The 14,571-nt window shown below is 34.2% G+C and overlaps 1 protein-coding gene across 1 annotated transcript; it reads left to right on the forward strand.

Annotated features, from left to right (window-relative positions):
• The first annotated feature begins 1,487 nt into the window (after positions 1 to 1,487).
• Positions 1,488 to 12,652, forward strand: LOC117322967 (26S proteasome regulatory subunit 10B). The gene is made up of 12 exons (XM_033877937.1): positions 1,488 to 1,613; positions 2,902 to 2,981; positions 3,366 to 3,405; positions 4,316 to 4,436; positions 6,655 to 6,769; positions 7,223 to 7,372; positions 8,386 to 8,509; positions 8,993 to 9,054; positions 9,539 to 9,659; positions 10,168 to 10,248; positions 10,901 to 10,972; positions 12,358 to 12,652. Exons 1-12 carry the CDS (start codon positions 1,523 to 1,525, stop codon positions 12,474 to 12,476), a joined length of 1,176 nt encoding a protein of 391 aa, XP_033733828.1. The 5' UTR covers positions 1,488 to 1,522; the 3' UTR covers positions 12,477 to 12,652.
• Positions 12,653 to 14,571: the final 1,919 nt, after the last annotated feature.

Below are 14,571 nucleotides of genomic sequence, written 5' to 3' on the forward strand. Positions count from 1 at the left end.
GAAGTACATTTGTATGGATATAATAGATTCTGATCTAATTTGCCTTTGGAGTATCCATTGATCAAGAAGACAATGAATGAAGGAAAGGGACAGAAATAATTTGCACTCTCCTAAAAGTATAACCAGCTAGGTGAGGTTATATATTGATCCAAAGTTTTAGCCTTACTTTGATAAATGGTTGCTGGGACAGGGCATTTAAGTATTATTTGTCCTTTGACTGTCAATGGACAATCAAATACTGTATTTTATATTACACAAATAAGCTCCTATTTTTTTCCAGAATCATCAATTTAAAAACATAGTAGTAAGCTGAAATTATTTCATAAATAATCCCTCCCCAAAGTTTTACACTAGGGGAGGGGACTTATTTTAGGATAAATATGGTATTAAAAAATCGAGAAATTCTGAAATAGGATAGAGGGATGAATCCCAGTTTAGTCTATGTATGGTTTGTATGCAGCCTAGACATAGAAATTCAATATATGCATAGGCGAGAAGAAGGCAGTGAGCATGGTCTTATTTTAAAAATTTGGGGTTTATTTGTTTAATACAGTATATACCTATATTTGCGAGGTTAATATTGCCAGTGTCATTTTGAGGCAGGGTTTCCTTGTAGTAGATGGTGACTACCTCATTGAACATATGAGAGGACCATTACATGTCATCCAGAGCAATAAGGGTAAAGTGTCTTGTCTTAAGGACACAACCATGATAGCACAGCTGGGCTCTTCACCTGAGGTTACATGATCGGCGTTCTAACCGGCTGAGCTATCGCAGCCCCTTTTGAGCATTATATTCAAAATATGAAAATATCTTAAAAGACTATATTAAATGACCCAACTGTGGACAGAGAAGTAGGGCCATTATGACAATGAGGTTATGTAATCAATTTATTATTTTTTTCTGCATTCTCAGCTGTAAGGTTCATGACAGGCCCAGAAGTGCAAAAAGGCCACATGCACCTGCATTATTTCAGGAATTTGAACCAGCTGTCAAAGCAACAAATTGCCAAGAAGTCTGATATCTTTAAGATTTGAGAGTAAATTTCAATAGTGGCTAAATGAAACAACTGATTTCAAATTGTTTTTTCCTGTGATTTGCTGTGGCATTTGTGGATGATTTAATCACTCTAAGGGAGATAAGCCCTATATTATAAATAGAATTCTACCAGATAACATAAATGCTTTATTTGTGTAACGATATGTGAATAACCTACGTAAAAACATGACAAACAATAGATGGCCTATGTAGTTTTACTCTTTCTGGTATCATACAGATTGTCATCAACATATTGCGTAACAAAAATTTAATTGGAAAATTCTTACGAACTTTTTTTAATTCTCGAATTCCATATCTCTTTAAGTGTGCTGTTTCCATGAAAATATTCATGTTAATTTCATACTTATACGCCTGATACCATGTTTATATACAGTTATTGAACATACCAAATACAGGTCCAATGGACCTCTTCGATCTTTGTCGGAGAGTTGCCTCCCTTGTCCACCTCTTCGGTGTTTCGAAAATGGCGACTACCGATCCACGAGAACAGGCATTGGGGGACTACAGAAGAAAGCTCCTTGAACACAAGGAGCTGGAAGCTCGTCTAAAAGAGAGTAAGAATATAATGTTTGACATTTCTTTGATTTATTGAAAGTCTTATGTTGAGCAGAAAGGCAATATTTAAATTATTGACAACCGGCTAATCCGAGCGTCTAAAATAAGATTATTCATTTATTGCATTGTCATTGCATTGTCTATTTGCCAAGAACTATTTATTTATGACATTGTCCTTCATTAAGATGGTATAGATAATGTCTAGTTATATACCTGGTATTAACCAGTGTCAAAAAACTCACAACTTGTTACATTGGTTCATAAATTTGAAAGTCAAACTGATCGAATATTCAGTGACCGGCATTACAAAATGATGATCAACAGTTAAATATAGATCATTTTGTTTTAAGTTTTGGTTATTTTATGTATATACTATGTAGGATGTTGAGAACGTCAAGAAAATTCAATATATTCAACAATGTAATTTTCGTTAGGGTTTCCACATTTACGATAGGAAATCTGACTACAAGATTGTAAAGAAAAGTAAGATAAAGTTGAACAGAATTACCCACACACTTGGCATTAAGTCTTCTTGAACAAGTTTTGCAGGACTGGTCATGGACAGAACTGATCTCTTGAGGGGGCCAGGTTCAGATGATTAAGCCTCAATATATTTATAATCAAGAGTTCAGAAGTCCTTGTCTCGTTTGTTATTGCATGATTTATCTCCTTTAATGTACAGGGAAGGGTTTTGAGGCCCCGAAATGTGGTACCCGTGTAGCTATCGCCAGATGTTTAAAAGTTTAATTTCAACAACATTCAGTTTGAAATTAAGGAAAATGAATATTTATCATTTGTACACTATCTACAGTCATAAAAAATGCTTGTCCACGGTTTGGTAAAATGGTACCTTTCTGGGCTAGATGGGCAAATGACCCATATTAATGCAAAATTATCTGAAGCCCTGACTTTTGTCTAGTTAATCTACAACTTGACTCTAGGGCTGTATTGATGTCAATATAAAGGAACGATGATATGTATCTCAAGTAAAAATCCTATCATCTTGTTCTGTCTGCATGCATGGGGTGTCATGATCTCATCCTGATAATGTACTGCGATAACATGCCCATTGGCGATCATTAAAAGTGTCTTCACACAAAGAGAGATTATAAAATTACCAGTGAATAGCTATAGGTTTTCACAGTTGTTGATAACCATCCTTTCATCATAGGGGAACATTAGGGTATGTTGCCGGCCCTTTAGTTTAACCATTACATATATTTATAACTTATCGACATACAAATTATAAAGTGTATACTGTATATATATTCACTCTGTTTTTTTCAGTGAGAGAAAATTCCAAAGAACTTACAAAGCAGTATGATAAATCAGAAAATGATTTAAAAGCTCTTCAGAGTGTTGGACAGGTACAGTAAAATTTTGAAGTATAATTATTTTGAATTCCAGACTTTTTAACCTGTGACGACAAGTTGTCAGATTTCATTTTATCATTAACTGTTGTTTTGAGATATTTATTGTTAAAGAGATAAGAGATTAAAATTCTAAATGGTTAACATTCATGATTGATTTTAGAATTGATAAAGTTTGAATTCAGTATGTAAATCTGTTTATAAAGGGTCTAGATAGAAAGTAGAGAAAAATGAACTTCATGGGCTGATGTCATTTATATTGAGGTTCAGGACCCAAACATATGGTCATTATGGCAACATCAATAATCATGATATTCAAAAGTACATTTGTATAGGATTATTACTTTATAGTAAGTGTATATTTGTTTGTTTATTTATCAGATTGTTGGAGAAGTACTAAAACAGCTGACAGAAGATAAATGTAAGTATGATGCCCAGATCCAGGACTTTCTCCCTTACCCTTCATTTGAGAATATGTTTTTGATTACCCACAGTGTGTTTTTAATGTTATAAAGTTTCAAGAGACATGTATGTTTCTTTTTAACTGGATTCTTGATATTTCTTGGATGTTGCTATGACTTCATCTTCGCTAGCCAAGGCTTCTGATTACGTTACACTCCATGAACCCTTGGCGGATATAGTCGTCAGTTCTGGCCCTCTAGCGGAGATTCAAAATTACCACCCTTTATTCATGAAATTTTCGACCAATCAAAATGAGCGTTACCAATGTACTTCATCAGTGATGTTTACAGACACACATGAAGGCTTGTGTCAATTTCGATGAGATGTGTGATCAATGACTTATATAAATTGATCAAATACTGTGAATGTTCCCCCAATGATTGTACGTCTCTGTATTTAGGTAAAATGCAATGACATAGTCGACAATGTAGTTCTATACTGGGTGACACAGTTTTTGTTTAATGCGAAACCAAGCCTGAATGTAAAATGCGATTTGATTGGTTGCCCTGGGATTCCAGGGCGAAACGGTTTGAACACGACTATATCCGCCAAGGGTTCGTGGAGTGTAACGTAATCAGAAGCCTTGGCTAGCGAAGATGCTATGACTTCTGAAATCTGAAATCCCTAAAATGTGGTCAGCTCAAAGACCTTAAAGAACTTGTTCTGAATGGGTAAATTTCTAGATGAGATACATTATATGTACCAGCAAATATGAAAGATAATTTTTCACATTGCTGGGGATATATATCCATATTGTTGTTGTTAATCTTTTGATTTCGTGTCATCATGTTACAATTTGGCTTTGATATTTTTGCTTTGAAATGTTCAGCTTCATTAGAATGTCTCTTATTTTTTTTTGCTGGTTCCAGTCATCGTTAAAGCTACAAATGGACCAAGATATGTTGTTGGTTGTCGCCGCCAACTGGACAAAACCAAACTCAAGCAGGGAACCCGTGTGGCCCTGGATATGACAACACTGACTGTCATGAGGTGAGCTGTGTACTTTATTCTATACATGTACACTATCCAGAACTTTGGTTGATTTAAAAAAAAAATGGCTGGCATTGATAAAGGTTTTTATTTTTCTGTTGAATTCAAAAACTTTATTATATGAAATCTATGTATATATATGTCTGTATGTTTTTTTTTCCCAAAAAGATACACAGAGAAAAAATTGCTAAATTTAAACAATATCACTAAAAATAATTCGTTTAAATTCTCCTTTTCTTTCATAGGATAAAGGTTTGAACTAGCAACATAGCCCCTTACGGTACGCTGGATATATATCTTTTTCTGTTAGGAATACACGAGATCATGTGTGGAAGTAAAAACGAGAGAAACATCTATAGTATAAAAATATCCCAAACAGTACTCAAGACTATTCCAGCAAAATAATAAGCCTGCAGGAAGACACACTTGGGATTTTCCTGTTTGTTCAGTGTTCCAGCTAGGTCGGGTTAGCAGGGCGCGGCGCCCTGCCCCTAATTCAAAGTTAGAAATGCGCCCCGCCCCTTTTCCTGAAGTACTGCCCTTTTTCTAAGTGTCATTGATGCTCATTTTGCCTCGTATATTCTATATCCGATTTGCTGAAGCCATGCAATATACAGTCAGTCACTAATTGGCCACCTGTGACACTAGTCCCCTTACCTGTAGACCCTTATCCACGGGGGTCGATCCACGGTACTGATTGACGCTGCCCGAGGCAAATCGGTCAGCTGGGGATCGAGCTGGTGTTTTAATAGTCATTTAACCGTGACGAGTCGATAGGATCGGTTGGTAATCCAATTAAATCATAATCACGAAGGCTTTTAGAAGATGGACACAGTAATGATAATGGATGGAAATGTTGTTTTACTTATGTAAACAACTTTTGACAAGACCGAAAAGAGCCGCACGTTTGTCGTAAAGTTATCCCATGAGCACGTGTGCATATTGGCGATCGATCTATATATCTTTGAAATTTTCTTCACATGACAACACGAAATCCTTCTGGTTTTAACCAAGCAACTTTTAAGTAGATATCTAAATGATCATGAGATCACTTTCCAGTGATTTTCCAGTGATCAAAATTAGCTTTCGGTTGATTTTATTTGATGAAGTTTGGCGGGACGCCGGAAATGGTTCGTTGTAAATGCAGATGTCGCAAATTCCTTGTTGGATTGACGGATTTCTATACAAAATGTTTATTTTTCATAAATAAATAAAGGACACATAAAAATATCTGCTTATGTGAATAATGGTTGCAAAAGTTTAGTTTATATTGTGTTCGTATCTGAAATGCCGACTCTGTATTAACTGCGGGTCATGTGATAGCCTATTGCAAGTGATTACATTTCTGCAACACGCGGGGACCGTTTGTTTACGAGAGCAACGGAACAAATGTTTGATCAGAAACTTGCGGATCATGATCGGCCCTAATTCGTTTACCATTTCTAATAATTGATTCAAGAAAATGTGAACTTGCTATAATTTCCTGGTTTTAGTTTACCGTTATTTCTAAAGTGAAAGTAGAAATTTACCGCCGCTTACAAGATACATCGTAGTTATATTCAGATATTAAATAATAGAATTTCTTTTACTTAATCATTTTTTTCTCGTATATGCTTTACCACCTTTTCTCTTTTGCTCCATAATATCTTCACCTACAATTAGTTGTCTTACAATCACAACGGACAGACCAGAGACCTATATTAATTAGTTAGTATATAGGTCTGTGGACAGACTAACTTCTGGTTGAAAATATCGCTCTGTTGGCTATAATCTGATAGTAACATTTTGATTGGACGTAATTATCATATATGGATTCTCTCAATACACCCTTAAATTAAAATAATTCTAATATCATTTTATTTTTGAATTACTCTAGGTCATAATTTTTACCATCAAAATTTAAAACAATATTTGAAGAATAAAGAGAAGAAAGAAGATATTTTCACACAAACGAAATAATAAAAAAAAATCAAAAGATTTCTATTTGTCTCTTATGAATAAGGTCATATGTAATGCATGGATGTACTTGAATTGTCCTGTAAAATAAGGTAGAAGATAGATAGGCCCCGGAAAAAATGTCGCGCACAAAAATGCCCCTTTTTTAGGCAGCGCCCTGCCCTTTTCAAATCCTAGCTGGAACACTGTTGTTAGATATCTTTACTGCGATAGGCCTGATTTAGTGTTGAGAATTTAATTTATACATTAATGTTGATAACAGATACCTACCCCGCGAAGTTGATCCTCTGGTCTACAACATGTCTATGGAAGATCCTGGAGATGTCAGCTACAACCAGATCGGTGGTCTTGGTGAACAAATAAGAGAGCTTCGAGAGGTAACATTGATGAACATTTTTTATTGGTTTAAACTTTCTTTCAGGCATTTCAAAACATATATAGTTACAAAATTGAATGTACAGAATAGGAAATAGAAACAAATGTCTCAGACACTTATATTAATCTATCACCTTACAATATTTTTTTATTGAATATCTTACCAATAAAAGGTAGAATTTCATGTGAACAAGAGTATTTTTGTCTGTAACTGAATCAGAAAGATTGTCAAAAATATTTCAGGATTTCAAAAAGTTTAATTAAAGTCATTTCCATAATTTGTTCTGAAAAATAATACTTTTTTTTTAGAAATAGTCTATCACATGTCTTTATTAAAAGCCAATGACATTTATGGTAAATATAAATCATATACTGTTCATGAGCACTTAGAAAGCGATCTGTAGTGACCAAGTGATAGATTTTCTGCCAGTTGACTGATTATGTCTCCTTCTCAGGTTATAGAGCTGCCACTGTTGAACCCCGAGCTGTTCCAGAGAGTTGGTATCACCCCGCCAAAAGGCTGTCTTCTTTATGGGCCCCCTGGCACAGGAAAAACTCTCCTCGCTCGAGCTGTTGCCAGTCAGCTGGACGCCAACTTCTTAAAGGTAAAGTCAGTAGTATATAACAGGAATTCAATTTTATTGTCACATGATTTTAACATTGAATTACTCTAAGACACAAACTCAATCATGCAGCATTTGATATGATATTGAAACAGTTGAGATTCCAAATCAATAAGGGGGCGTGTCAATCAGAATAATAGATTCATGTACAATTTATTATTGATACAAAGGATTGATGTTTTAATGTTTAATTGAAACAGTTGAGATTCCAAATCAATAAGGGGGCTGTGTCAATCTGAAAAATTAATACATGTATAATTTATTATTGATACAAAGGATTAATGTTTTGATGTTTAATGTTTAATTGAAATAGTTTAGATTCCAAATCAATAAGGGGGCTGTGTCAATCTGAATAATTAATACATGTATAATTTATTATTGATACAAAGGATTAATGTTTTGATGTTTAATGTTTAATTGAAATAGTTTAGATTCCAAATCAATAAGGGGGCGTGTCAATCTGAATAATTAATACATGTATAATTTATTATTGATAGCAAGGATTCATGTTTTATGTTTCCTTCAAATGAAGCTTCACCTCTGATAGCACTGTTTGTCAAAATAATTCTTACATGGAATATGTCTAATTAGTCCCAAATGAAATGAATAAAACTTAGCAGCATCCTTGAAGACTGAAAGTTACATATTAAATGTAGAGGTTGAGCACATTGAGATTTCTTCAGTGAGCATTGAATTATATTTTCACTTTTTAAATTTAAAATGAGAAACTCAAATGTTTTCTGGCTGGTTGCATTAAGTATAGCAAAATACATAAAATAATTTAACTTTTTGTTTTTTTAATGAAAATATACAACAGTCTATTGTTTTCAATTATCGTAATTATTGTTTGTTGGAGATTTAAAGATTGAATAAATAACTTTGTCATAGAGGGATGAATTGAGTTGGTCTTAAGCTTCTCTCTCTTAGTTATAACAGAACATTGGGAAAAAACCAGAACATCAATGTCATTTACGAAACATTCGATATGTTTACAGGTTGTATCAAGTGCTATTGTTGACAAATATATCGGAGAGAGTGCAAGATTGATCCGAGAGATGTTTGCCTTTGCCAGAGATCACGAACCCTGTATCATATTTATGGATGAAATAGATGCTATTGGTAAAGTGTTCATTTTAGTAATTTCTGTAAATTACTTAAAATTTAGTGTTTTTATTAACTCAGTGGTGTAGAATTAGTATTTAAACAAAATTGTTTGAATACATGTCATATTAAATGCAGTAACACTAAAATATATATCCTATTTCTATGGTAGGACTGCTTTTGGTAAGATATATATTTACTGGAATTACCCATAGAAAACAGCATTAGGAATGAATTTGCCAAAAATCAACATGATCACTGAGATATAGCTTATTAAAATTCAAGAAATTTTGTTTGGGGCCAACTGTTGGTTTTGAGTTGTCATTTTGGTCGAAAAATCAGAATATCATAATTATGGTCTCATAATGGTCTCATAAGTCAACATTTAAAAAAAATTATTATGTCGGGAGTTGATATTGATTTATTTTGATTAAACAATAAAACAATGATGTACCATAGACCTAACACTGTATTCTCACAGTCAGCATTTCTTTACAACAGGTGGGAGGAGATTTTCAGAGGGAACATCTGCAGACAGAGAAATACAAAGAACGCTAATGGAGGTTTGTTTCTGGGTTTATTTTCAAATTAAAACTTACAATTAGTCTAATTAAGATCAATCTTTGACAGTAGAACATAATATCGGGGGTATTGTTGTGTACTTTTTAAAAAATCAAATTTTCTTAACATCAGGAAAAACTGAGTCTGCATTTTGTCAGAAGCTGTTGATAAAAATTAAATCAAATTGTGTTCTTTTTGGAGCAAATTTTAAATCCCCATTTACTGTAAAGGTACAGGAATTGCACATGTTATGTCTTCATGAAGTAAAATTTAACATATAAAGGCAATGCAAAGGAAGTTGTGTTTCTATTCAATTAACACTGGCAACATATTGTATAAAAACAAACTGATAGGCAAGATTGATGAGAAGTAAAAAGAAAGAAAAGAAAAAAAAAATCATTTAGTTTTCCCTGTTTTTTTAGAGTTGTTCTATCATATGTGTAAATAAATTACCCTTGATAATGATTATTAACCATATATTTCCAGTTGTTGAACCAGATGGATGGGTTTGATGCACTAGGACAAGTGAAAATGATAATGGCAACAAACCGACCAGACACACTAGATCCTGCCTTGTTACGACCAGGACGTTTAGACAGGAAGATTGGTGAGTAGATAAAAACAAAACTATAATTGCCATTTAGAAATTTATTTTAAATTCTGGAAATGTCGAATTAAAGAGGAAAAAAAATTCTACAGTGAATCTCACTTGGCTGTAGTACCTGACGGGCTGCGATAGCTCAGTTTGTTAGAGCATCAGCCATTTAATCTCAGGTGAAGATCCAAGGGGCGTTGTTTGAAGTTCCCTACCTGAATTGGTGTTAGTGATGTAGTCACCAACTATTACAAGGAGACTCGGCTTCAAAGTGACCCTGGCTGTTGAAGTGTTCATGGGGTGATAAAACCAGCAAACCTGAGGATTTGTCTCCCCTGACAAAAATTATCAGTATATATGTAGTTAGATGCTTTGTAATGCCTCCGCCATGAAATGTGGAGGCTTATAGTGTTACCCATGTCTTGTCACATCCTGTCCTGTCCTCTCGCTAATGTAATGAGCTATGTGTTTATCTTTCACATGTCAGATTTGCATCATATTTGTTCTTTGTTTATTTCAGAAATCTCATTGCCTAATGAACAGTCAAGATTAGAAATTATGAAAATCCACGCACAGCCTATAGCAAAACATGGGGAAATAGGTAAGTGTCCAGCAAGTGTAATCCAAAGCCAAACATGGAGAAAAAGAGATAAAGTTAAAGTTAAATAGCCAAACATGGAGAAAAGCTAAGTGTCCAGCAAGTTTAGTTGTAGTTTTCAATACCAAAATATTATTTTACCGAAGAGATGGTGATATTATTGGGCAAAGACACTATGGAACAAAGATATGGTTTTTGTCCCTGTGTATTTTGCTATTATTGTTCTGGGTAGTTCAGAGGTAGCCACCAGCTACTACAATGATATCCTGCCTCACAATGACCATGGATGTTGAGAGCATGATCAACCCAGCAAACAAACAAGCTGCCGATGTCATAATATACATGCATGAACAGTACAAACGGACAAATATTCTTTTAAATTTTACTAAACATAAGGAGGGGCAATAATACTTTAATATCTGGCAATAATACTTTGGGAAAACCATACCCTGTGGTTAAGGTATGTTACTAAGGGAAAATTATAACATTGCAGGCTGTGTAAAGGTAGTATTTTTACAATAATACTATTTAAATAAGATTGGGGCAAGATTATTCAAGAATTCGCAAAGGGTAACACAGGAAGCAGTTTATAGCATCGTTACCACTCTATGAAGCACTCAACATTTTTGTATTTTAAAAAAAATCTATTTTTCAGATTGGGAAGCAGTGGTCAAATTGTCTGACGATTTTAATGGAGCTGATTTGAGAAATGTTTGCACAGAAGCAGGTAAGGAAGACTCCCTGATAATATAATATTTATATAATTTAATAAATTGTGTAATACATCTGGCTGGTATGGTAGAAGGGCTTCAAGAAGACAGGTCCAGCCAGTCAAATTACTGTTATTTAGTCATTGTTTCAAACATTTACATGTGTACATATGTATATGTGTCTATACACAAATTTATGGAATGCTCCTATCAATCATTTCCCTCATGCTTCTTTCTCTTTTCTTCTCTCCTCCTACTCTAGTTATAAATAATTATATTTGATAACATTCACCATTATCCATTATATATTTATACACATTTTATCTTGAGGAGAGGGCATTACTAAGTTGGCAAAACATGTGTTCAATTGTAATTTTCCTCGTTTATGACAATTAAAATATGTTAAAACTAATATAAGCCTCCCTGATCACATGTTTTCATCACTCTGTCATATTATTGTCAACATACCGGTATTTATTGATAGACTTTGATGAAACCAAGATGAAAATGAAGCCAAGTTCTAACTTCTTGCCCGTGACCTTGTACAGTATTTTCTTCTTTTCTTTTCTCTGTACCATAACATTGTGACAATCTGTCCTCGCATCATCATTTCATCATTAGATTTAGCTGAGAAGTTATTTTCCTTCTTTTCTTGTTACTGTAAATGATTTACAGTGCATTCCGCTTAATCGGGTTGCCTATTTGCGGGGGCTTTTTACCCGATTAACCGACTTACCCGATAAGCCGAAATGCACGTCGCCATCTTGGATTTGGTCCGTAATGGTTGTCAGACTTGGGTCGATTTTGGATGAAAATATTTGCGTTATTATTGTTAATAAACGGTGTTTTTGTTTGTGCTTTTACTGATGTCAAATTGTCAGATTACTATTACTTATTGTATAAAAATGTGTGTATTAAAATAACAAAACCTTAATGATTTTCTTATTCGCGGCACAGTACAATCGTAGCACCTCAAATCGGGGGGTCATACCCGTTTCATCCATGTGTTCCTAATTTGACATACGATCTAAGGACTCGCCGACAAGTACAGCTAAAATCATTTATGTTTATCATAGAGACATTCTTATGTTCGCTTTGAAGTTTAAAATACTCCATATTATTTCCAATTACCAAAGCACAGAGATCGGAGAAACCGAGTTTATTTAGGTCGTTTCCTGTGGTATGAATTTATATACGAACTTGACACTGGCAGTCACTGATAAAACAACACGAAATCCAATGTAATGTTTTTATTAACCAGTTCTAATCCTTACCTGAATAGGAATTATGAGCTAACGTCGGGCGTCTGTCCTTTAACTGCTCGCTACTGATTTTTAACTCACCTGTGTACCGGTGTCGTCACATTTCCCCGTGTATTCATAATCTCATATTTTAATTCCAGGTATGTTTGCTATTCGAGCTGAGCGCGACTATGTGATAGAAGAGGATTTCATGAAAGCTGTTCGAAAAGTTGGTGACAACAAGAAATTGGAATCTAAATTGGACTACAAACCCCTCTAAATATTTCCTAGATTTTCAACCACTGTGAATGTCATGTTTCATCTGTGGATAAAAAAAAGTGACAATATACTTTGAAATGAACATTAATACTTATTTGACTCATTATCTGTGTGAAACGATGAACTTCACATGATTTACATTTAAAATGTTGCATTGAATAAATACATGTAAAAGTTTCTGTTTTTTCCAGTTTGTTATTGACTTGCTATGAGGAAAGTTATAGTCTTTGACACACTTGAAGAATATTATGGACTGATCAGTCTCAAAACTGAATGGGTACAACTTTGAAAAATATCTGTCAAGTAAAAAGGTACTTCTCAAGAAATAGGGATAACTTTCAGTGACCTTCAAATGTCAAAATTTCAAGATGGTCACCCGTCAGTCGTCGTGTATTCCCAATCAGAATGGGCACAACTTGGGATCAAAGGAACCCCCATGTGAAGAGATCCAAGACTGCTGCCTGTCAATCTTTTTGTTTTCTTAATCAATCTCAAAATTGAATGGGCACAATCATGGACAAATGGAAACATACTCATAAAGTTTCAGAAAATCCTTTCATTACTTTTTAAGAAAAAGCAATTAACTTCAACTGACTAAATCCTGTGTCAAAATCACAATTACCATATGTGGTTGTTCTTTTTTCCACTCATTTCAATAGACATATTTTGCTTTGGTTGAGCGTACACTCTTGAGAGGAAGGCTTTGTCATACCAAACATAATAGAGTTTATAACAATATTTAAATAGAACAAATAACAGTGATGCTTGATATATAGTTACCATATTTATTTACATATATAAACATACTCATTCATAAAAATACTACAATTGTACATGGACACTAAAGCTCAAGATTATATTACACATACAACAAACATATAAAATATAAATTTGGCACATGGGGCAAGACTCAGCTATAGATGTCTGTAGAACTGGCTGTAACTCTTGTTACATTGCTCCAGCTCTACCATGAGACACTGCTGTAACTCTTGTTACAGGTCTATGTATCTGTCATACATAAGGCTGGCTGTAACTCTTTGGTTACATTGCTCCAGCATTACTTATTATAAAATGGCTGGCTGTAACTCTTTGGTTACATTGCTCCAGCATTACTTATTATAAAATGGCTGGCTGTAACTCTTTGGTTACATTGCTCCAGCATTACTTATTATAAAATGGCTGGCTGTAACTCTTTGGTTACATTACTCCAGCTTAACTTCTACTGATGGCTGGCTGTAACTCTTTGGTTACATTGCTCCAGCTTAACTTATAATTATGGCTGGCTGTAACTCTTTGGTTACATTGCTCCAGCTTAACTTATAATTATGGCTGGCTGTAACTCTTTGATTACATTGCTCCAGCTTAACTTATAATAATGGCTGGCTGTAACTCTTTGGTTACATTGCTCCAGCCTTTGGACCTATATATAAATATGTAGGTTAAAAACAGAACTGTTAGAATATTTTTGGGGTAATTTTCATGAGAGATTGGTTTTTAACCAACCCTTATATTTATACATGAAAATACTGCCCAAACTCTGATAAATTATGATAATAATATAGCTGAGTGCCCCAAAAATAAGTGCCTAATAAATTTGTATACAATTGTTAGTTAGTTCAGTATACATATACATATATATAAACAAATCATTATTCTTTTGATAAGAATGATGTCAATGAAGGAGACGAAAAGGATAGATAGAGTAATAATATATAAATCAAATAAGAAATAGCCATACCTATATAAATATCAAAAATATACTACTTTATTGCTGTCAGTAGAAAGAATTTGAACACTGCAAAATACACACTAGTCTCTGGCCTGAAAAATTTGTAAATTAATTATAAGACTGCAAAATCTGGTAAAGACATGCAATCTAACGTTAACCATGACCTATAGCTATAACATCAGTTCAAAAGTAGCATAGGTGATACACATTAATGCTTTGTAAGTGCAATCTGGGCCTCTCTGATACAAGATTGAGGCGTTCTAATGTATCTACAGTAAGCGTCTGAGGACCATCTTCCTAGAACCTTAATCAGATGGTCCTCCACGTGAGCTGCTGCTGCTGAGGTGGCAGCTCCAATACGAAATGA

Source organism: Pecten maximus, chromosome 3, assembly GCF_902652985.1.
Source record: "Pecten maximus chromosome 3, xPecMax1.1, whole genome shotgun sequence".
NCBI classification, from domain to species: Eukaryota; Metazoa; Mollusca; class Bivalvia; order Pectinida; family Pectinidae; genus Pecten; species Pecten maximus.